Source organism: Choristoneura fumiferana, chromosome 6, assembly GCF_025370935.1.
Source record: "Choristoneura fumiferana chromosome 6, NRCan_CFum_1, whole genome shotgun sequence".
Classification (NCBI taxonomy): domain Eukaryota; kingdom Metazoa; phylum Arthropoda; class Insecta; order Lepidoptera; family Tortricidae; genus Choristoneura; species Choristoneura fumiferana.
The window spans coordinates 6,956,220-6,980,452 of NC_133477.1; the positions used below are offsets into that span (position 1 = coordinate 6,956,220).

General features: G+C 40.6%; 2 protein-coding genes across 7 annotated transcripts in view; one reads left to right on the top strand and one right to left on the bottom strand.

The window, feature by feature from the left end:
* The window catches only part of LOC141428934 (cytoglobin-2-like), a 286,546-nt gene that overhangs the window by 207,556 nt on the left and 54,757 nt on the right, over positions 1–24,233 (bottom strand). The window lies entirely within an intron of this gene.
* gw (trinucleotide repeat containing adaptor protein gawky) lies at positions 2,525–21,264 on the top strand. 6 transcript variants are annotated; one of them, XM_074088989.1, is made up of 16 exons: positions 2,525–2,651; positions 3,517–3,617; positions 4,326–5,349; positions 5,809–5,913; positions 6,528–6,656; positions 7,207–7,373; positions 7,449–8,027; positions 8,107–8,813; positions 8,964–9,120; positions 9,680–9,802; positions 10,781–10,918; positions 11,325–11,482; positions 13,133–13,277; positions 13,788–14,135; positions 14,305–14,424; positions 14,689–21,264. In XM_074088989.1, the coding sequence occupies exons 3-16, from the start codon at positions 4,554–4,556 to the stop codon at positions 14,935–14,937; spliced, it is 3,921 nt and encodes a 1,306-aa protein (XP_073945090.1). In that variant the 5' UTR covers positions 2,525–2,651; positions 3,517–3,617; positions 4,326–4,553; the 3' UTR covers positions 14,938–21,264. The 6 variants fall into 6 exon arrangements, with proteins under 6 accessions (XP_073945090.1, XP_073945093.1, XP_073945095.1 ...); XM_074088992.1 differs by having other exon boundaries at positions 13,797–14,135; XM_074088994.1 differs by having other exon boundaries at positions 4,969–5,349.

A 24,233-nucleotide genomic window follows, 5' to 3' on the forward strand; every position in this document is an offset into this window, starting at 1 on the left:
AAAATGACTTTTTATGCTCCAGTGCATAAAGTAAAATCTTCGTCTAAGACTAAGGCAATTAGGTATAAACAAACAGCTACAAATAAAGAAGTTTCTACATATTTTTTTAATAAATTTTAATTTGTATAAAACTAAAGATCAATCAAAATAGATCAATCAAACTAAAAATGTATAATTATAATAGTAATACGTGAATAATAAAATGTACCTAGAAAGTGAAGAATTGTTTTCACTGTTGCTATTTCATTTCCTCGCCATCGAAGTGAAAAGCAGAATGTAAAACTCGAGTATTAAACCCATTTTCCCCTCGACGTGGCTCGTGGCTGTTTGAACTTCTCGGGTAAAATGGCTCGTTTTATGCTCTTGTTGTACAATCTACTATTCTATTGTTATTTTGTCTGAATAATTACATGTCTAAAAATAAGAACTAAATGTACTTTATTTATGTGATTTTATGTTATTTTCAAGTGTTTTACAATAATAAAGATCACTAAACATAAGGTTGATGTTTACAAATATAAACATGACGCTATGGCTGTATAGATATCATAGACGTATTCGTATAGATATTTAATTTTATGCCTTCGTTCGACTGTTCATTTTCATCTGGGGGACTACTATGAAGTGCAAAATTCGAACTTCGTACCATGCCGTCCCGTTGACGTTAATATTATTTGATACGAGAGTGAAATAGACGGTACATACAATACGAAATTCGAGTATAGAATTTTGTGGTAGCCCCCCTGTGTCGCACTGCGGTGCTACTACGAAAGCCCCTTAGCAGTGCTATGGCGGTGCTATTCCGAAATATGAAAAACGAAGTTCGTTCGTATTGTTCCGTCCCTCTGACGCTTACACAATTTAATACGAGAGTGAGAGGGACGGTAAGATACAAACTTTGAATTTCGGAGTAGCCCCGCAGAGGGCCTACTATTATAATAGTAACACAATAAAATAATAGTTAGTAATTTCAAAGTTAAGAATAAAATTGAAGTTCGTATCGTACCGTCCCTCTCAATCTCGTATTAAATAGTATACGTGTCAAAGGGACGGAACGACACGAACTTCGTTTTTCGAATTTCGGAACTTTCTACTTTCTTTGCAACTGCATGTGAATGAAAGATTTAATAAATGTGGCAACAATATAATATGTATTGTATTTGTGTCGTTTTGTGTTTGTGAACTATTATTTAAAAGAAATAAAGAGAGAATACAACGCTATGCCATCTTTTATTTAAATTTATTTTCTAAAAATAATAATATGTATGGATTCTATGGGAAGTGACATGAAATAACAAACATATGTCAATTCAATGTAATTTCTTTGGTTGGTTTGGCAATTGCAAACTATCAAACTTTGAAGGGCACAACGAAACGAGGGAAAATAAAAAAAGTTTGGCGTCGATAAAATTATCACAGACTAATAAGAGATACTACGAAAATTATGGCAAAAAGTTCGTAGGCAAACAGATTAAATTTTAATTACGCCGTAGCCTTTATTCATAATCATAGATGAGAGTGTGTATTACTGGTTCATAATGAATAAAAACAAGTAAGTGCAACTTATTTATAACCTCGGACGAAAATGACCTAACGCAATATTGTGAATCATAATGAACGCCATACATAAACTTTTTTTTTTTCATAAATATGAAATTGGCAAACTAACATAGATCATACTGTGTTTTTGGTACTATTACCATTATAAAAAGTAGGTACAATGAGAAACTTCGTAATGTTTCTTTAACCGTACACCTATATGCATGCATGCGTGCATGCATGGTGTATGCATGGTTGTATTGCTCTGAAGATGAGCTCTGGTTGAGTTCGAAACGCGTCAGTGTAGTGTGGTGGTGGTGATAGATGGGTTTGTGTGATTTGTGTGTGTTCTTACAGTGTGGAGATGGAGGCACTGCATGAATACGCATATTTTGCATAAACTTAACTTAAGGTCGCGGGTGAGCATAGAAATTCTGTGGGTACCATATTACCACGTAAAGTATCTTATCTTACGACTGAGCCTTATCGATTTAAAATTTTGTTACATACAATACAACCAATGCAAGAATTGTTACTTACTAGTTTTTTATTTTTTCAACAGTCCACACAAATTTAGCTTTCTCTACCTCCCTCTAATGTAGATATAAATATAAGTTAACGCGTAAGTCCAATAGTCAATAATTAATTAATTTGTAGATATAGATTTATGTAGATTCACAGGTACTACAGGTAGGGTATGGAGTGTGGTGTGGTACGTGCTTGCTTGCCGTATTCGCAATATCTATCTCTATTCTATATATAACTCGGAGTATGTAAAGACAGTCAGTCAGTACTGTACTGTTGTACGTACTTACTTTATAGATATTATGTAGATAATAGCTACAACTGTATCATGAATATAGATGTATACTTAGATAGCTATAGATATAATAGCAAATTGCTATAACCCGACCGAGATAAAACGACCAGTCTTTCTTCGAATCATAATGTCCCCAAAGCCCTCCTAAATTTATAGCGTATCCCGCTCATCGTGCGAACCCCGATCGACGTCGAAAGAAATCATTCCATCCAGCCTTCGAAGCTGTGTTCTCGGGGGGTTTGAAATAGTGTTTTTGTGTAATCTCTAGTGCCAACAACTACACAAAACGAAGGTATGCTATGGAAAACCAAAATTTTCTGAATAATGTGAACTGTGTAGTCGTCAATTGCTTTGGCATTTATGGCATCGCTTTCTCAAGCGTATCTTTTTTCTCGCTTCAATAAACGGAAAGCAAGCAACATGGTTAGTTTTCTGTCTCATTCTAGTAATATAACACCGTTGTGCTCGGTCGTGTCACGTAAGATTTTTTTGTATTTTTGCTAGCAGTAAAAATTCACAGTGTTCGTTTATTGTCACCAGTTTTATAGTGTGTTTGCTTTAAGATTAGAATGTTTTGTTTTAAATTGATCAACTCTAACGTTTCATTTAGGTCGTGCTAACTTTCACTGTAGACATAGATAGATACGTACTTTGGATGATATAGTATAGATACATAGATACAGTACAGGTATAACATCGAGTCGCAGCAGTCTCAAGGCCGAAATACACAAATATCTGTATATAATACATGGTAAAAGAACATAATAACGTTGCCTATAGAATCTTACTTGGATGTAAATTATGAAATTCTGATAGGTTTTTTATCTGGTGACCAATCTTGATCTTTATGATCACGAGTACAAGCTTCCATTTGTCGAATGGCGTATTAGATATGTAGGTACCTAGCTACCGTTTGAGAACTAACCCAGTGCTTAAATTTTAGTTATGTGATTTCTTAGGTTCTTATCGCCTCGAAATTCTAGTTGCGTTGTAATTATGGTTTTATGTTGGTGAGCGCTACCACACGAGACCGCAATATTGTTTTATAAGTCCTTCAGTTAACCTCAAATTGTCTTGTACAATAGAAAAGGCGATCATGTAGGGTGGTGTTCGTTACAAAGATGTAGCATCAATTTTGTGTTTTGTGCTTTCTGCAGATAATTTGAACGTCACGAGCTGACTGCGAAGCTGCTCTGAAGGATCTGCCGAGCCCGCATTATCTGTGATATACAGCTCAGCCTCTCGTCCGTCCTATAAGGTACGTGAGTATGAACTATGTAGACGCATTTCCCAGCTAGAGACAAAGTTGTCGCTAGGCAAAGCCAGGCAATCGGCTGTATTGTTCAGTGGTAAAAGGATGAAATAAGCAGCATTTTGCTTTAAAGTTTTGCCTGACCAAATACTACTGCATCAATCATTAAACTTGGAATCCAACAATATCCTTGTGAAAAGCCAACTGTGACAAGAAAGGTAGGCTTGCAATTTTTTTCTGCCATGTAGAGCTAAAATGAGGTTGACACTCCTGTCTGCATACTAGAAAAGATACTTTTGTGTTACAGACAAGTTGACTCCACAGATCAGTTTAGTTATGCTGGTCTAACTTCCTAACTAAACCTAAAATTAAACAATGCACCAGTAACTCTTCACATGCTTAAGGCTAATAAAACTCGAGACTGAAGTTTCAGGCATATTTTAGCTCTATGTAGTCTTATCAAGTCGCAGGTGGTTATTAGTTGAATTTTCTTTAATTCTATTTAATGAAATCAGCAGCAGTTAGTTATTCTCAGGCAAAATAGCCTGTCTTATTGTATTTATTCAATTATTCAAAAAGTATGAAAAAAGGGGTGTTGGGCCTTTTTTGTGGTATTGTACAAAATTGTCTGTAACTGGGAGATATTGTTGCATTATGCTTTTGGGCTCTTTGAGTCGCAAGATGGTGGTGTGCTCATTTGCTGATTATTTGTAGGGCTGGGCCACTCGGGGCTAGAGGCGAGTCCGCAGCAGCTTCAAGCGGTGATCTCACCTGCCCTCTGCCACAGAGGCACTAAACACTGCTACCTGCTTTTTGACTGCATCACTACGAACCATTGTTACTTAGTCTTTAATTGAAACAATATGCAATCTGTGAAAATAAGTATAATTCTAGGTGGATATTGTAGAAAATTATTCTATTAAGGGTATTTATAATTGTCTGATGTCTAATGTTTCTGTAATATTATGTGTTCCACATCTAATTAAGGATAATTGTTACTCCAATATTTATACTGTTACCGAACCAATGCAATGTAAAATCTCCACCTCGATGCTGGTGGCGAACACAAATAAATTTGGTGCTTTGAAGCGAGTCGAAGAGAAGAATGAAAGTCAGCGAGTTAGTGTAAAAATGGTAGATAATAATATTTATAATGTAGAGTTTGTTGATAGTATCCAACAAAACCAAATGATTGGCGATACGCCTAACTACTGCATTCCTTTAACAATTAACGCCATAACAGTCCAGGGTATCTCATACAGTGACCCGTATTTCAGTAGCTTTAACTTAAAGTATAAGATGGCGTTTGGAGCGCCCGAGTATATGAACAAGTCTGATTACGCTTTTAAATCTTCAGTTTGTATTATACGAGATGAGCCTTGCATGGATAAGACGCAACTACTAAACGAAAAGTCTGCTCATATGATATGCAAAACGAAAACTCGAATGATTAATAACGACGCAAAGTCGATAAGGATAAACCATGACAATAATGTATCGGAAGTCGATGTAACATCGGACTCTCAGTCGCCAGTTTTGAAGAAGACTTTTGACAACGGTGATCTCACGTTGGACGCGATGCTGGAGCTTTTGACGAACGAGGAGAGGATAATCAAAGCCATGAGTGGCGCCAAAGACAGCTGGGGAGTGCCGAGTCGGCTGCGTCTGCGCGGCGGTGGCGAGAGCTCGCTCAACGCGGCCTCGGGTTGGGGCAGTCCTCCTGCCTCCAACAATAACGGTAAGAACATACTCTCTACTCTGTACAACAATATTTATCCTCGTATTACACTAAATTTCGTAGCCAACTGGCACTTATGCCAACTTAATAAACATTAACTTTATTACGACACATATGTTGTTTTGGCCTCAAACTGAGGCTCTGAAGACGCATACTAATGAGGGATTTAGTATTTAGTCTGCAGTATTTGATCGCAAAATAAACAATCTTCGAGCTCCTATATAAATATTATTTTTCTGTGACTTAGTGCTATTGTTATGATGGTATTGCTGCTATTGTTACATTGTGCCTACGAAGCGGAATGTGGGCATGTGCGGAAACGGAGTCGGCGTCGTTTGATACATAAACTGCAGCCAAATGGGTCGCCGTGATATCGTTTAACGTAAAATGTAAACATGTTTTTAAGTGTTAGGAGATAGTGCTTTATATGCATTTTAACAGCGTCCTTTCCATCAACAGCTGGTAATTGGGGAGGTAACTCCAGCGGCCAGACGAATAATGGAACAAACAATTCTCAACAATGGAACAACGCGGCGCAGCGCCCGCCCACTTCTCAAGCGGACAGTAAGTTGTTTTTAAAACCGATCGCATTGCTTTGCATTGTTAATAGCGCTGGTTAATTATTATCTAATTGATGATTACATTAAGCGTTAAACTTGCCTTGTGACTCCCTAATTTTCATCGTTTCTTAATTAATAAATGTGTTAGTCCAATTTTGGTTGTCCTGGCAGTAATATTTAGAGCCTGTGTGACAACTCAGTTCATTGCTGGACATACTCTGAACTCTTAAACTTATTAAGTGTTTAAGTTGGATTGTGTAGTAAGTAAATGTCCATGGCACTGTAATATACAAATTATTTATTACATCCAGTATTACATAACTGATCCATTTTAAATATGTAGTAGGTAATTGTCAGTGATATTTATCTCGACTCGCTTGTTTACAGAGTCACGTGATTTGGTATGTTGACATTCATAAAAAAATAAATAAACAGGCTTAGTATAGAAAGAAACGTTGCATTGTTTTCGTCCATAATTTTCTCTCGTTACTGTATTTCCGCTACATAACAATAAAGATGCGAATGTGAAATAGTTGGTCATAAAATGTCGCATAGTTACAATACAAGTCTCCCAGGTGAACGTTTTGCACGTGTATTGATAAGAGTATTTCGTTGCAGTGAATAGCAACAAGGGTAATGCTAATCAAATGCCGCCGACGAGCGTCGCTGCTGCACAGAATTGGCAGAGTTCGCCACCCAACATGCCAAATTCACAGCCCAACAATAATGGCGCGCCTGCTAGCAATGGTTAGTTTCATGCCGATCGAATTGTTTAACTATGGATGTCGACATACATATTTACATTAACATACATCCATACAGGTGTTATGTTTTGCTAGATTCATTGAGTACTTTTTTACTTATCAATGGCCCTTGTGCCCTTGGCCTCAATCTCTCACCTCATGGCGAGCTACTGTGTATTGGATTTACCCAGAATGCCTATACACTATAGGCACTCTTATAAAGGCGATAGAGAAATAAAAATCAAAATACAATTGGGCTAATTTTGTCTCTAACTTTTAGAATGCGTCGTAAGCGTAAACCGCTTGTGATTCAGATTTTTCATTAATAGGTATTTTCATTAAGGGTATCGAATCTTACTCATTCGGCAGTTATCTGTTCTGTAGACTGCGCTCTTGCATCACATTTTTAGCTGCGTTCTTAGTCAAGCCCGTTTTGGTTGTCCTCTGCTCCTAGCTAGCGAAAACAGGATCAGACATGATTCTCCAACGTATAAATATAAGTGGAGAAATATATTTATTAAGAGTTAAAAGCGTCTTTTCAATTCATTTAATAGGCACAAACAACGGAGGGAACAACGGCGGCAATTCGCCTAACTCCGCCGCTCCCAACATGCCCCCCGCCGCCAACGGCAATGGGACAACGAACTCAACGTCTTCCGCTAAGATAGAACAACTCAACTCCATGAGGGAGGCTCTTTTTAGCCAGGATGGCTGGGGCGGAGTAAGTATTCAAATAACTGCTTAAATCATCAGAATAAAGATTTTACATTTTATTAATGGGATGATTTTGTTACAGCAACATGTCAATCAGGATACCAACTGGGACGTGCCCGGATCACCCGAGCCCGGGTCGAAGACAGAGCCCACCGGAACCGGCGGCCCTCCCGCTTGGAAACCCAGCGTTAACAATGGCGCATTCCTAGGCACCGATCTATGGGAGGCGAACCTGAGGAACGGCGGCCAACCGCCACCGCAACCCGCCTCCAAAACACCGTGGGGTCACACTCCGACCACGAACATCGGTGGCACCTGGGGCGAGGACGATGACGTAGGCGAGTCAGCGAACGTGTGGACGGGACCGCCGCCGCCGCAACAGTGGCCTGCGGGGCCACCGCAACATGCCCAACAATGGGCGGTGCCTAAGAAAGACGATTGGAACGCGTGGGGTGAGCCGCCGCACCGGCCCGCTGACCCGCGCATGGAGGCGCACCGCACGCCCGACCCGCGCCAGCAGCCCGCCGACCCGCGCGGCCACGACCTGCGCGGTGGCATCTCCGGCCGCCTCAACGGGGAGATGTGGAGCCAGCACCACCAGCACGGCGCCGGCCCCAACAAGATGATGCCCACCGGCGGCGTCAACCAGTGGGGAGCTCAAGTGAGTATCTTCAGGAGCCTCCTGATCAATAATGAAGAATTTTCGCGTCCACACATGTTTCATGTCTTGTTTTTATTAGGGCCCCAAGGAATCGATGAAGGCGTCGGGATGGGAAGAGCCATCTCCGCCCGCTGCACGGCGTACAGCGGGTGGGTTTGACGACGGCACGTCGCTGTGGGCGCAGCGCGGCATGGGCGGCATGGCGCGTGGCGCGCCGCAGGGCCCGCAGCCGCCGCAGCGCATCCCGCCCACGCCCACCAAGCCTGACGCCGTCTGGGGCGCGCACGCGCAGCGCAACGGCTCCTGGGAGGACCCGCACACGCCCGCCTGGCCGGACCGCGAGGTGCCCGCCTGGGCCGAGCCCTCCAACCCCGGCCTCTGGCCCGTACCCAAGCCCAAGCCTAATCCCGCTGGCGGATGGCCCGACGACATCAGCGAGTGGGGTGGCCCCAAGCCTCCGCAGTCTGGCGGAGCGCTCGGGAAACAGATACCGAAAGAAATGCTATGGAACAGCAAGCAGTTCAGGTTCCTGGTCGAGATGGGCTTCAAGAAAGAGGACGCTGAGGCCGCGTTGCGTAGGAGCGATATGAACGCGGAAGAGGCTTTGGAGATGTTGGGAGCGCAGCGCGGGGACGGGTGGCGCCGCGAGGAGCACTTCGGGCACCACGGCGGGCCATTCCAGCCGCCGCCATCCGTGCCGCCGGTCAGCGCTGCCGTCGTGCAGAAGCTTCTTAATCAGCCGCCGCCTCCGGCCGTGCATCATCACCAATCTTACAACCCTAACAGGTAGTTCTTTTGCCCGAAAACGGGATCCTAGACAAATTCTGATCATAAGCAGTTTTAACAAAATGTAAAAAATGTTTTGTCGTGAATGCCGCGTTGTCTTGAATTGATACTGCAGTTCTTCCTCGTTCTATAAACTCCTTTTCTTCGTAGCGGCACCGGCAACAGTGGACAGCCAAGCACGGCGCAACTGCGCATGCTCGTGCAGCAGATACAAATGGCCGTCTCGGCCGGCTACCTCAACCACCAGATACTCAACCAGCCACTCGCGCCGCAGACGCTCGTGCTTCTGAATCAACTCTTGCAACAGGTGATTTCTCGGATGAATCAGTTACTAGCAAAACAGGTAGCCTGAAACCGCGAGGGCTCGACTTGAAGAGAAAGTAGGAGCTCTACACATACACAAGTCCTGTGTGAGAAAATCATTATTTTAGTAATAACCAATATGCATGACACAAATTTTCTCTTAAATAACTTATGTGATAAAAAACTGGAAAATAAAACAAATGACGTAAAAATCATGAAAATTGGTGGAAAAATAAAGAAGTCATTCTGTAGCCTGTAGTTTTGTCATTCTGTAGTTTTTATGTTTGTAGAAGAACAATATTAACGAGAGGTAAAATAAGCGACTACCTATGTGTTTAAATTAAACAAAATGAAAGTTTCTATAAAACAAAGGAACAAATGCAGTCAAACATTCAATGTCTTGACACAAACGTTTCTAGGTCGCTAAGTACTGACCCCATCATTAACTTACGATGCGGAGAAATTGTCCAACCAAGCGGTCCTTTTACGCTTCAAGAACTTCGTGTTTACGCGGCCATTGCCTTTTTTTCTACAGGATTTTTTATGTGGTCTTCTTTGAACAGATTAAAGTGCTGCAACAGTTGGTGCAGCAACACACACTCGCCATTTCTAAGGCGAACTCGACGCTCGCTTTGCAATGCTCAGTGCAAATTACAAAGGCCAAGCAGCAGATTTCTGCTTTACAAGTAAGTCATTTATAATCTTACAGAGCCATGCTCGATATTTCAAGTGTTGAAATGACACTATAATATATAGTAATAAAAAAAAATGTTGGTCTGGTGACGTAACTAGTTCTCAAACTTCATTTTTATCTCCTCACTATATAGATGGTTGGCAGTCTTCTACTGTGCGTTTTTCCAGAAATTTCCTGCCTCGCACATCAAAGCTCTGGAATGAACTTTCGCCTGCGGTATTCCCGGACCGATATAACCTTCAAGCTTTCAAAAAAAGAGCGTACTCCAACCTAAAAAGCCGGCAACGCACTTGTGACTCTTCTGGTGTTGCAGGTGTCCATGGGCGACGGTAATCGCTTACCATCAAGCGATACGTTTGCTCGTTTGCCCCCTATACCATAAAAAAAAATCTAAAATGTGTTATTGATTTATAATAGATTTTAAAGTTTCTTATATGATTCCGATTTAGAACGACGAACTTGTTTTAGAGCAGCTATATACACTTTTCTCGAAAGTTCATTTTGGAACTAACAGACTTAGTGCTAAGATTGTGTATTGTGTTCAATGATTTCGTTGCAGCGAACACAGGCAAAAACCAATGGTCGCATAAAAAAGTATTGTTCCTACAGAAAAGCTAGTCTAGAAAAAAAAAAATGTAAAATTACCGCTCTACTAGTCTCAGTTAACTTTAATAAATACCTAATCTCGGCTTTGGTTTCAACATAGTCATTGATCATAATCAACAATCAGATGTTAATTCACGTCACGTTTTAAAGCGCAGCCAGCTGTCCGAAGTGCTTGTCAAAGTATTCATTCTCTATACAAGATTTGTTGGTTAGTTAGCGAATATGGTTAAAATTTGCTATTTACATTTGTACTACTGGCAGTGGCTGATGGATTGGATGACTATAAAATTACAGCTCACTAAAAGTTCAGTCAGCAAAATTATGTATTAAAAATGAAAATCTAACGAAACTTATTTAATCGTAGAGCCAGATCGCAACGCAGCAGGCGCTGTATATGAAGCAGCAAGCCGGCGGCGCCGACTTGTTCAAGCAAGGGCCAGACCCACTCACTCAGCTCCAGAACAACTTCAATGATATAAGCATATCGAAAGAAGCACAGGGCGTAAGTAACCTACATATTTCTACTATTTTCTACTACACTTTTTTTAGTATTCGTAATTTTAGAAAGGTAAAGTCGCTGCCAACAGCTAGTCAATCTATTCACAATATGAAAACGGAAATGTGAAAATAAGCATCTCTGAAAAAAAACTTACAGCTACTTCGAGTAGTAAATGTCCACCTGTGACTGTCAGCACGACCACTGTCTTACTTACTCGTTACAAATAGCAGTGTTAAAATAGCACTATTGTGTTCCGGTTTCGGGGTAAGATAGGACAGTGTACTACTAGTATAAAGTATTCCGGATTAATTCTCAGGGCACCGCATAGGCCATCTGTTTGGTTGCCCAATCTTGGCCCACTAAAGTTAATATTATAATTTAATAAATCTCACTTGCATTGTTATCGCAGGGCTACGGCGGCGGCAACCCGCAGCAGTCTCGCTTGAACCAGTGGAAGCTGCCATCGTTGGACAAGGACGGCGAAGGCTCAGAGTTCAGCCGCGCGCCTGGCACCGCTAAAGCTGCCACCAGTCCGCAGCTCAACCAGCTCGGCTTGCAGCCCGACTCGTGAGTACCAATCATTAATTTCAGTGGAATTATTTTCTTGACGATTCTCTGTAAAGACATTTTCAGTCTATACAAAGTATGACTGATCAAATTCTTATGAAAAACAATATACTAAGCAACACAATATATTAGCCTGCTATTCTAATTTCAGATGTAACCATAAAAAAAGAGGCAATGACAGCCTTTTACGCGTTTACAGAGAGTCTGTCCAATCCAGCATGGATATGTCCAAAGCCTTTCGATGCTTCTAGTTTATGACGTCTTTCGTTTTAATACAAATGTTAAACATGGGTCCGGCCTTACGTTGCTGCCAAAAGTACTATGTACGCGACGGTGGGAGCTGTGGAACAGCGAAAAGAACAGAATAGTTATAAATTACTGGTGTCAATCACAATTTTTAATTGCGCTTTTCGCAAAGTTTAGTACCAAAATGTCGTCGTGTTGTGATCTGTGTACTTATTAGTCAGGAATTCCGAATCATTACGCATTCACTGCCCGTAACGCGAATAAGCGTTTCGGCACTTTCACGCCGTGCCGCTGTCACAATTTTCCTGTCATTTTCATGCATACCACACGCTATTCTGTTTAGAACTTACATAATTAAATGAAGTTCTATTTTAAGTTAAGTTTACTTAAGTTTTAATTTTAGGTTAAGGTATACCGTAAGCGACAGACTAGCAACCTGTCACTATTGTACCGTTTTTGTCAAACTTAAAACCTAAAATTGCTAAAAGTGGCTCCGAAGCGGTAACGTTTCGTGTGCTCTGCCTACCCCATTTTGGGATTAAAGGCGTGATATTTGTGTGTGTGTGTGTGTGTGTGTGTCTATTTTATACGATATCTGTTGACGCTTGAAAAACGTGTACAACGTTAAACATGTGTTCGACACATATAAGTTCATAGAAAACTCATATTAGGCATGTCTAGTGTTTGTGGTAAAACGGTAAACGGCCACGACACTGTTGGTCGATATTCTCGCCGAGAATAAAATTATCCTGAATAACTAGTTATGCATTGTTACACTATCCGTTCAACGCTACAATATTACATTACTACAGATCTAGTGAATAATGTTTTTCCATCATATTTTGACGGATAAGTTCGTATATTTATCATGCTTCAAATAGCTTCAGTAAACTTTAGTAAGCTAATTGAGGAAGCAAGATAAGCACGAACTTTTCCGACGAAATACGATGGCATAACATAATTAACTAATTCTGTACGCACTACTTCATCACTTGTCTCTAATCAGAAAATCTACAGCTATCGGACGTTGCTCTAAGCGGAAGGGATGCGCGAACTTATTCAAAAGGTCTTTGTACACACTCCCTCGCCAAACCTCGATGAACTTCCGTGTTAGGGTGGTTAGTGTACGATTTAAGTTAGGTATCCAATAAGATTAGGCCGCCTGGTCTACTGGTTTGGTTTGTGGCCTCTCTAGCTCGACTCACACCTCTGAATATTTAATTTTAGGAATTAGCATGTGAAATTACATTTCGAATTTATCATCCGCCTACGAAGCATTTCAATAGTGTGTAAAGTTTATCTCCGCGTTGGATCCGCGTGGGAGCAACCCAGCCGTTTCGATCTGACGGGTGGCCATTTTGATGTTAATTTGTAACTAATACTACAATGTGTATCGTTGTGCAGCACTTGGGGAGTCGGTCGCGGTGCAGAGGGATGGGGCGATGGCGGTGCGGACGTCGCGGACGGCAAAGACGCGTGGCCGGCGCACCCCGCCCACCAGCCCGTGTTCGACATGGTGCCAGAGTTCGAGCCCGGCAAGCCCTGGAAGGTCAGCTATCAGGGAACACTAGTTACTTTCCTATTATATATTTTTTGTTTAAATTTCCCGTTTTAAAACTTTTTTTTCTACTTAGTAAATTCTGTATACTTTCAAGTTAATCTGACCACTGAAAGTGGATCAAAATTCAGCTACAAATTTGAGACAAATTTTTAAAAAAATGTTTGAAGAACAGTTAATTTAAAACTAGCTTTTTAATTTAACTGATGTGGGAAAAAAAGTTGCCATGTTTGATTTAGATTTCCTAAGGATTGATTCAAACTACTTGGCACTTCACTTACGCAACAACAATACAGCTAGACTAACGAATATTTTGTAGCTTGGAGCTTTTTACATTATGAAAAAACTTGAACACCCCTGTGATGCCACTTGTTTATAGATAGCAAGCCACTTTGTAGCTCTAAAATAATGTAACCATAACATTTTATTTTCAATTAAAACCTCAACCATCCATAGCAGCTACAAAAAGTTCCTTTTAACCTACAACTATAATTACTACAGGGCAATCAGATCAAGAACGTAGAGGATGACCCCTCGATGACTCCCGGAAGCGTGGTCCGCTCTCCGTTGTCCCTGACCGCTATCAAAGATTCGGACATGCTTGGAGGGAAGACTTCCCCTCCGGGGGGCGAGCGTTCCCTGTCCTCCTCTACGTGGAGCTACGCGCCTCCCGCTACGAGCGCCGGGCCTCTCAAGCCTCCGGCTGACGCCTGGGGCTCCAAACCCCGCGCTGCGCCCCCACCGGGCCTCAACAAAGCATGGCCGCAGCACCATGTCAATACTCAGCAGCGATCCGTGCCGTCATGGCAGGCTTCTACTTGGCTGTTACTGAAGAATCTTACTGCTCAGGTGTGTGAAATTTTTTAATTTGGCTTTAGTTTGTTAGTGTCATGTCTAGTCATTCTTCTTTTATCATCCAAAATCAGCCAATAAGTATGTTTTCGCAAACATTGGTCAGTATGAGTAAAGCATTCGCTTTAAGCTTTTCAACGGCACTCACTCCTCATGTTTTGTTCAGATCGACGGTTCAACCCTGAAGACTCTTTGCGTGCAGCACGGCCCGCTGCAAAACTTCCACTTGTACTTGAACCAGGGTCTCGCACTCGCCCGCTACTCCACACGCGAGGAGGCAGCTAAAGTGAGTATCTTTTGTCCAGATTGTAATACAGGATAGTGATTAAAATTGTTCTGAAGAAATGCAGAGTAAAGAGTATGAATGATTGAAAGGGGTAAAACAGGCATCACTACGGTTTTCTCGTCTTGGCTTAGTGGTAAAGGAAGCACTGAGTGGCAAAGACACATTGAAAATCCTTTGTAGAAAAAAGTTCTAAATTGCAGATCTTTCTTTACTTAAGCACGAGTCCATCTAGACTTGTAACATTAACACGTTTGGTGTCCGCAGGCCCAAATGGCTCTGAACAATTGCGTGTTGAGCAACACGACGATCTTCGCGGAGTCGCCGGCCGAGTCGGAGGTGCAGATGATTCTGCAGCACCTGGGCTCGGGCGGCGGCGGCGCGTGGCGCGGCGGCGGCAAGGACTCATGGGGCGGCTTCCCCGGCCTGTGGCCCGACCAGCACGACCAGCGCGCCACACCCTCCTCGCTCAACTCCTTCCTGCCGCCCGACCTGCTCGGCGGAGAGTCTATCTAGACCACCCGTAAGGTTTAAATCTCAGCCCCTCGCCTCCGCGGCCGGCCTTGGCCGCGCTGACCTCTGTTCTCGTGTCTCCTACTCAGCCGCGGACACGGAGGCGCGGGCGCCGCGGACACCAGTCCCCAACCCGACGCTCGCCGCGCGACGCAACCCTTTCTCTCACTCCTGCGGTGGCGTCGCGTGACGAACGCGGCCCCTAGGGTAAGATTTAAATGTGGTAGGGTGTCTAGTTGTAATTACGCTTGGCCGCCCCCCGGGGCGGACGCATCGCCTAGTCAGACCGCGCGGGAGCGTCGCGCCGCCCGCGCGCCGCGACGCGCCCGCGGTAGCCAACTGTCCACAATACTATTATCTACTGTGTTGTAAGTGTTCATGTAGATTATTTAGTGTACATAAGAATTATACATATACAACGGCAGACATATAATGTATCGATGGTTATACCTGTATCAAGTATATAGTGCGATAGGGTCGCGGGCGCCGCCCCCCCTCACCAAATAGAGCTAGGTATCGGAGTAGGTAGAGTAGTGCGTCGCGGGCTACCTCAGTCACTCGTCCGTGGCCTTATGTTAGTGTATTTATTTTGTTGCGCTCGTGGGCTGTTGCTGTTTCGCCCGTCGAGATGTTTCGTTCCGAGTTTCTTTCGTGTTTTTACTTCTCGTTTTACATTACTGATCGTATTTTAATTATTTATTCGGTTTTGAATTCTCACTCGCGATGAGCCTTTGTTTTCCATTAGTGATATTTTTATTCAGCAATAAATGAGTAAGTGCATTTCGCCGTCTAACAAAACGTTTTATAATTAGTTTGTAATTTTTATAAAGGTAACAAAATTTGAAAATTATGAGATTCGAAGTGCATTCTTGTAGTAGTAAATTCCTTTTAAGCCGCATAGTCTGAGACGGAAATGAGTATATACACGTAGTTTGAGAAGCGAGCGACGCCGGCGGGCTGCCGGGCTGCCGGGCTGCGGGCCGCGGGCCGAGCGGCCCAGTACTTAACGCGCGGGCCGGGCGGCGGCGCTCCTTGCAATCCAGTATCCTGTGATGTAAAGTATCTTGCCTAATGTAAGGATAATCTATTTTGTTGGAGAGTATCAGAGTAGACTCGCCGGCAGCGGTCGGCCTCCGCCGACGCTACTGTTTCCCCAAATTTTTTCCAGTATTTGTGATTCAAGTGCCACTTTATGTTTAATATATGAAACGATTATCTAGATTATACGATTAATGTAAGGGTAACCTAATATATTAAATTGAAAATTGTTTTATCATTTTATATTACATACATTTGTGAGAAGTGTTATAAAGTACTATAATTGACAGTAATTTAAAATATTACACTTTTGTGTACCTATAGGTAAGAATAAAGTTCTAACTTAAATTTAGCCATATCAATATCTATTTAATAAAAGATTTGTGGTATTTTCTATAGGCTCAATTTGAACGTTATTCAAAGTGACATATGCTTTAGATATTCTGTTAATAATATATAGTAGTCGTAGGCGTGTCGGTATTACATCATTGTAGCTATAAGATTACACTTAAGTCCTATCGTAGGTTTCGGTAAGCATACTATTGATATTTAACGGCAACGATCGCACGTGTAAATGTTCGTTATCATAAAGTTTATTTACATTTTATTTACTTTTAATTTATTGATGGTGTGCCACAGAGATACTCTGCCAAAATATATCATTACCAGTATGTTACGGGAATAGCCAAGTCTAGAGGCGGGGCGCAGGCGCGGCCGCCCCTCGCCCCGTCGCCCCGTCGCCCCGTCGCGACGACCCACCACGCTTTATGATCCGAACTTACGATCGCAGAAAGCGAATGACTATAATAGTTGTACATTACCTATTCTATTTCGAGCATCTTCCAGTGATCTTACGATTATACATAACGATTGTAGAGCTAAGTTAGACTAAGTAAAGCTGTACCTTGTCGAGCCTCACGCTCGAGAACTCTTTCACAAATTAAGGAACTAAGTTAGTGATGGCGGCGCGCAGCGTTCGCGCTCGTCGACCGATCGCTTGGACCTGTAGTAGTTAGCGTTAATGTGTCGATGTGTGATGTGTTCATAAAGAAACAATCAGCATTTCTCATTAGTAGACTATCCTGATACCTTACTTTAGGGACCGGTGAAGGCTGAAGTGGCGCGAAACGTCTCGGCCGCTTTTCCACCGTCGGCTCGGTGACGCGGAGTTCTATTATTTACTGACAGTACAAGTTAAATAACACCAATATTATTTAACAGTTTTTTTAAGTATAACTTTCGTTTAAAGCCCCTTCAGACGACGATTGCGAAATTGATTTTTGCTATCGACCTACAAATTTTACGACGGCTCGAAGGGGCCCATTTAATGACAATGTCATGACGTTTAATGTTAGGTGCCAAAGAGTGAGTATCAAAGATAAGTAAGAGGTGTCTGGGACGATTGGTTTGCATCTCTTCGTTTAGTGACAATCTTCCAAATCGTTTGAAATTATTAGTTGCGGTACGGGTAATTGATCTGATGTTCCTATGTGCTCGCCGCGCAACCGACCGGTCGGCGTCAATTCTATTGTCGTAAAGCTCAATTTAAGTGATCAACGTGTTCTTTTTAACAGTTTACTGAAGTGAATATCTAAATTTAAATATTTATTTTACCTGGAACCGTTCTGTCCACGTGTAAACTAATTCGGATTGCCTCAAACGCAATAGTTCTCTGGTGCAAATGTGATTTTTTATAATACAGCAATAAAATGTCATAATTATAATTTTTATAAAGCGTTTTCCAATTAAAGTTAGATAAAGCCAATAACGGAAAGTATAACGTTCCAGTGCCCTGTAGAATATTTTGTCCATAGACTTTAGACGGAAGAAGTCATGCCTTGAAAATTTTTAGTCAGTTAAAATGTTATCAGTACTTAAATAATGGGTATAATGTAAAGAGACATATAAATGTAGTGGTGTGGGTGTGTGGGGTGTGTGGGTGTTTGGGTGTGTGCTGTAGGTCGCTGAGCTAGTCAGCGCCGGCGCCGCCGCCGGCTGGTTGTGAGACGCGGCGTCGCCCCGGCCTCCCCGCGTCGCCGCCGCGTCACCTGAATCTCCTCTCGGTTCAATGACTGCATCATTATTTCCTGCACACAATTGCGTCACGTGCAATTTTAGTATGTTATTATTATGTTGTTGTATATTTATACTTAACTATACTGTAATATGTGTATATTGTGAAATTATATTCTTAAAAGATTTAATACGCTTCATGCTTTCACTTTTAAAAACATTTTTTCGTGACTTGTTTCTGTTATTTAGAATAAATTTACGTACCTAAAAGTAATTATAATAATTATCATAGGTAGGAGATGTAAGAAAAAAACAAAAAAAAAACAAAAAAAAATAAAATAAAAAAAAGAAGCAATTAAAAGAAACCAATGATTGTGCCTCAATGAACTGTGGTACGTTACCGTAACCGATGGCAGGTGTAAACGTTTCCTGGGAAAGAATATTATAATGAATTGTGCACTAGGCACCGGGCCGCTGGCCGCCACCCGCGGCCCGCGCCCCGCGCCCTCGCCTTGTGTAATCATTAATGAGCTTAGCTACGTTTTACTTTATCGTAAGTGTTATGTCATCAATCAACATCTATAGTTATATATATTTTATATAATGCCTATGTGTAAATATTTTTATCTATTTATTTATTTGTTTTTCATGAAGTTTACCCGAATTAATAAGTAATTTAAATTTTTCGAGTCAATTTCTTTTTAATTTTAGTCTAGCGTCTGTCTCTCGTGTGGAATGTGAATCCAAAATTTACGTCTATTCCATAATACTTGAATGCCAAAGTCTATGTGTAATTGCCATTTGAAACATAACGACCACTGACGTTCTCAGATAGTCTGCTCGCGTAGATCTCTCTCATCACAATATACTATTGTTCGTACAAATGGGAGCCATTTACAGCCTCCAAGCTGCTCTGGTATTATTTTAGCTCAAGTATTCAATAGTAGTTTGCTCATAATGTTGTTGTTAATTTTAATTTTTATTATCTCTTAATTAATGCTTTTTCTTATGCGGAGTTAAATTCTTAAAATATTTTGTAATCTCCAATTTAGCTCTTAATTATAAGGACCATTATCAAGAGTATTGAATTGTGTTTGGCGATCCACACATGCCGCCTGTAATGCGTGTTGGACTGGACCGCTTTGTCTGCTACCGCGCCGCCGCGGTGCTTGCCAGGTGTAACACCGCCTTCCCCGTTACCGCCAACAGCTCTTTCGATATTGATCCAAAAGAAGCAGTCTCAATTGAATTGTGTTGAATTTGAGTCAGTATTGAATTGAAGTCAGGCGAAGAAATTTATTGAATCAGGCGTTACTTTGCGGAGGTCCATATCAATGAACTAAAAGAATTTCATTGCTCATCCGAAGCAAAAAAAATTGGGTAAGCAAAGAAATCGTTTTAGTTCATTCAGGCGAAGTGTATGGTGCAGCGAGCGGCAAAGCGTGATCTCGATGTTTAGACGAATTTTTAATATAAACCAACAAACCTGTCGCACACGCAGCTAAAAGGGACCAAATATGTGCGGTCGCTCGTTTACAATCGTCTGCTCCGAGCATTGGTCAATGGACACAAAAGACATCATAATTTTCCCATGTTTGACACTTCCTCAACGCATAAAATCTCTTGTTAATGAAATCAACTTACTAGAACGTAACTTATTATAGTGATAGTATACAATATTCAGGAGGGCCTTTTTAATTTGATAAGGTTAAAGTTTTGCTTGTTGTCTTTATTTATTTATATATAAATATTTTTGTACGTTAGGGCGTTCGTGTTTCGGTCGTCCCGATCAGCAGAAGCACATTAGTGATATCTACTTGTAAACTAGTCTTCCTTATTTGAGGTTACGGCACGACGGTAGCGGTAGGAGGCGCGCGAGAGGCAATCATTCCTCTAGTCTTGTTATGTGGTGCGATTACATAAGAGATAGATACCAAATATAAAATAACGAAGGCTTTGACATGTGTAGTGTTAGCGCTAATGATAGGGGCCCGAGCAGCTTGGAACAAGGAACACGTTACAAGGGAATGGTTGGCTAGTATTAATATGCATTTATTTCTCTTTTGTCATAGTCACTCAAGCATATATTTAATTAATTGAGCTAATGCCTAAAATTGGAATATCAAGAGTTTATTTAGGATGTTTCATATTTTACATTTTAGTGTTTAAATATCTAAAATTTACCTTAATTATAGTGAATGGATTTTTGTATTATTGGTATATAGCTGTAAGAAAAAGGGTGTTCTTGATAAACACTAACAACTGATTAATACAAACTAAAAAATGTACTGAGTGACTTTACGTGTAAACAGAGGGCCATTGATAAAAAAAATGTTGACTAAGCTAAATTCTCTTTAATGTGGTAATTTAAATTGAATGTGATTGCTGAGAATATTTTAAACTGCTATATGTATAGTTGTAGAACGGTAAGTCGACATGAATCCGTTAGTAGTCGCGCGCTCGCCCGCCGCCCGCCGCCCAGCGCCGCGGGCCGCGCCTCGTCTGCCTCAGGTTCGCGGCGTTTGCGTTCGGATTATGTCTGTATATGTAAATACGTACCCCGTACGAAGGCCAACCCCCCACCATCGGTTAATTGATGCAGTAGACTCCAGTTGCTGCTCGCTAACTACACAAGACACTGCTTCTCTAGTCTCTCGCATTCAAACATCGCTTTAATAAGCTTTTGTTATCGAGCATAATTATCAATCATATCCTATATAAAACTAGTTTATATTCGTATTATTCTTTCAGTAGATCTCTGTTGTACCTGTGTGAAATTGTTTATATTCAATCTTTGTACTCTAAAGTAACTGTGCTGGCGTCGTCGAGCGTCCTCATGCATGATATACGTACGTTAGCGCAGCGCCGGTGGCCAGTCGCGTTGTTGTCCCGCTACCCGCTAGTACCCGCCAACACAGCAACCTCTCAACTTGTCGTTATTCGTATTGCGTCAAACAATACTCTGCTCGTAAATTAGTCACTTTTGTACCTTGATTGTACTTGTACTTGAATTATAATCTATGTAAGTGAGGTACGACTAATCCAATTCTGAAAATATACTTAATTTAAATTTTGACAGACTGATAGCTGTGATTAAGAAAATATTTTTAATATTATCCAGTGAGTCGGATGAAATATTTATTATGTTAAATGTTTCCTACTGCCAGCGACACTTGTGTAAGTGACAAGACAACTGCTTCGTTTTTTTAAAATTTAGTAATGTGTCGCATGATACATTTCGCAGAGCAATATACGAGTTACTGGATTATGTTGTACAAAGACGAACAAGCTAAATTAGTAATGACCCACCCCGCCTGGTGTAGCTACCCCATGTGTGAATCCAAGAGTTGACAGTTAGTGAATGGACATGGCATCATGCCGCCCCCTGGGCGCAGACTGATAAACTTAGTGTCAAAACCACCGATGTCATCTGAAATTTATTTTTCCTACATATTCGATCTTTCAACGTTGCATATCTACTACATTTCTAATTCGAATTAATTTTGTTCTACTCATATCCGTAATTCCCACGGTATGCGTTAAGTTTGATATTGCGATCCCTGTGTTATCATAATGAGTACTAAATCGAATGCCTTGTAGTGAGTGACACTCTAAAGTAATAAATGATTGGCGTTGTTTTAATAATAAAAGTATATATATTTTTCGGTACCACCTTTGAGTTAAAGTACAATGTAGTTGTAGAGCGTGTTTCAGCGACGTGCTGTGACGATATCAGCGAGTAGCTAGTGTAAGTTAGGGAGGCTAGCTTGGTTTCGTCTCTTTACTCAACTAATAATTGATTCTCCTCGATATGTATCGTATTGTATGTATTGGAACACTTACTATGATAGACAGATACTAAATTTACGTCATAATTATAATATCAATAGGCTTATACATTAAAAGATTTTTCTGTGCAAGTCTCTGTGATGGGAAAATTAATTCTAAAGATCTAGTATTAGCTGAAAGTGAAACAGTTTCAAGATAACTTAAAAAGTTAAACTTATCAGTCTTTTCGCGCAAAAGGTTGTGTATTATTTTTATGTAGTACAAATGTGTTCGCAATTTGATTGCTGCTCTATTGTTCCTTATGTTCTTATTCGAATTAACTAACTATTTTGGGTATTTATTTTGAACCTTTTATTCTCGTGTCTAAAATTGTAACTCAATTAATGTCATAATATATTGAGGCAAGCGTATAAGATGTTCGAATAGTAAGTTTTAGGAATGGCTGCCTTATTTAGCAATACTTGTAATCTATACCGGACCATCCATCCTGAAGCTCGCGCTCGCGCAGCCGCAGCCGTACCAAATAATAGCGTAGCGGCGCTCGCGCCGGCGCGTCCCAGCGTCTGTCACACTTACCTCAAGCACCTCACCTAGAGACCTGTCTAGACTTATGTATCAACTTTCCGTACTTACACGAGCACTGCACTGTTATTTGGTACACATGCATAACTACGTAGCCTCTCTTAAGTTAATTTAAGCCGTTTATCATCAAACTTATCAGCGTATTTATTACATAGTTGATATATTTTACTGTTATTTTTCTGGGACTATCTAAAAGCAATGTATTTTACAAACAAAGCAGGAGAACAATAATTATTATGTAAGTGTAACAGTTAGTGAATTTAAGTGTGCTATTTTCCATTCCAGAACTCAACGATATCAATGTTCTTGTAATACTTATGTTCGGGTTTTAAAAAGATGTTATTATTATGTGTAATTAAACTAAACCTTATGTGATTGAAATGCAATGTTTAGAAGTATTTTATTCTTTATTTTTTACCATTAATAATAGTTAGTAGAGATCTATTTGAGAGTCTAATGTATCAATTATTTGTAAAGTTGGCTGTAACTAATTAGAAGTTACAATAAGTAGAACTATTTTAATATAAAAAAACATTTGGAGCAAATTTTATGTAAATGACAAAATAGTTGTTTTGAGCATTATGTGAAGTGTTGTAACGTATCGTAATGTATGGTATTGTATCGTTAGCGCAATGTGTACGCACAAGGGCGCAGGCGCCGGCGCTGCCCCGGCGCGCCGCCGCCCGCGCCGCTCCTCGCCCGTACCCCTCGACTGTCACTGCACAGCACTGGTAGACTAATTCAGTTACGCGTAAGGATATTTTTCTTACATTTCATAAGAGTAACATTAATAGTATAGGCAATGAATAATGTTTAACAAAAAAAGTCCCTATGTAATCGAACTGACGACAGAAACGCATGTTATATTTGTGGCCTCTTTACGAATAAGATCTAAGTTACATGTTAAAAGAAAATTAATTTTGCTATGCACAGAAATGATACTCAATTAATTGCCAAAAAGTTATATGTATATTCATAGTTCAACAATATTTCTTTTGGGCATATTTACTTTGAATTTATGCAAAACGTAGATTATGATTAAGTAGCTTGTAGATTAATATGTAGAGTGAATGCATATATAATATATCTATATATTTAAATAGTAAGGTGAATTTGAGATGTATCAATTTCTTGTATTGTTCATAAGTTTAGATAATAAATGGGTTTAGCCATACTTCGGCTGGTTTGTATGTTATATGATTAATTGTAAAAAAAAAATAAAAAAAAATCAAGAAATTCGTTGTTTTATTTCTTCTACACATCACACCAATCCGAATCCTGACATTAATTTACTTGATTACTACTTAAGGATAGAAACAAATTAATCTCAATTTAGTATTTAGCTGCGTTTAGTAATGTCACAGAGTACATATATAACTAGAAGTTAAAATTCGATCCGAAATCGAGAAAATTTGGACCGCAGAAGTCATAGAATTATTTGTATGGTGGTTTACGCACTAGATCTGGGGGCACGGGAGTGCCCCCGCCAAGTCGAGCAAAACAAAAACAAAGGCACGGCCGGACCATACTTTTCTCGAAGCCATTCAGGCTATTTTCAACATCCTGTAATTTTGTTATGGGTGCAGCTAGAACCCTGAATTTTCAGGTACCTATAGGGCCTAATGGGACTTAGATATATTATCAATAACATTCAATTTGAACATGTAGATTTAGAGCTATTACATGCTAAAGTTCCTCAGTTTTGTAACTGACATACCTACTCACTGACTCACGATCATCATAATTCTAGGTACTTCTAGCAGACCCACAAGCTCCAAAATGTTGCAATTTCAGTCACGTTTCAAAATTATATAAACAACAATGACTTTATTGAACTTATGTATTATAGGTGGTCTTAATACATGACTATTAAGGTT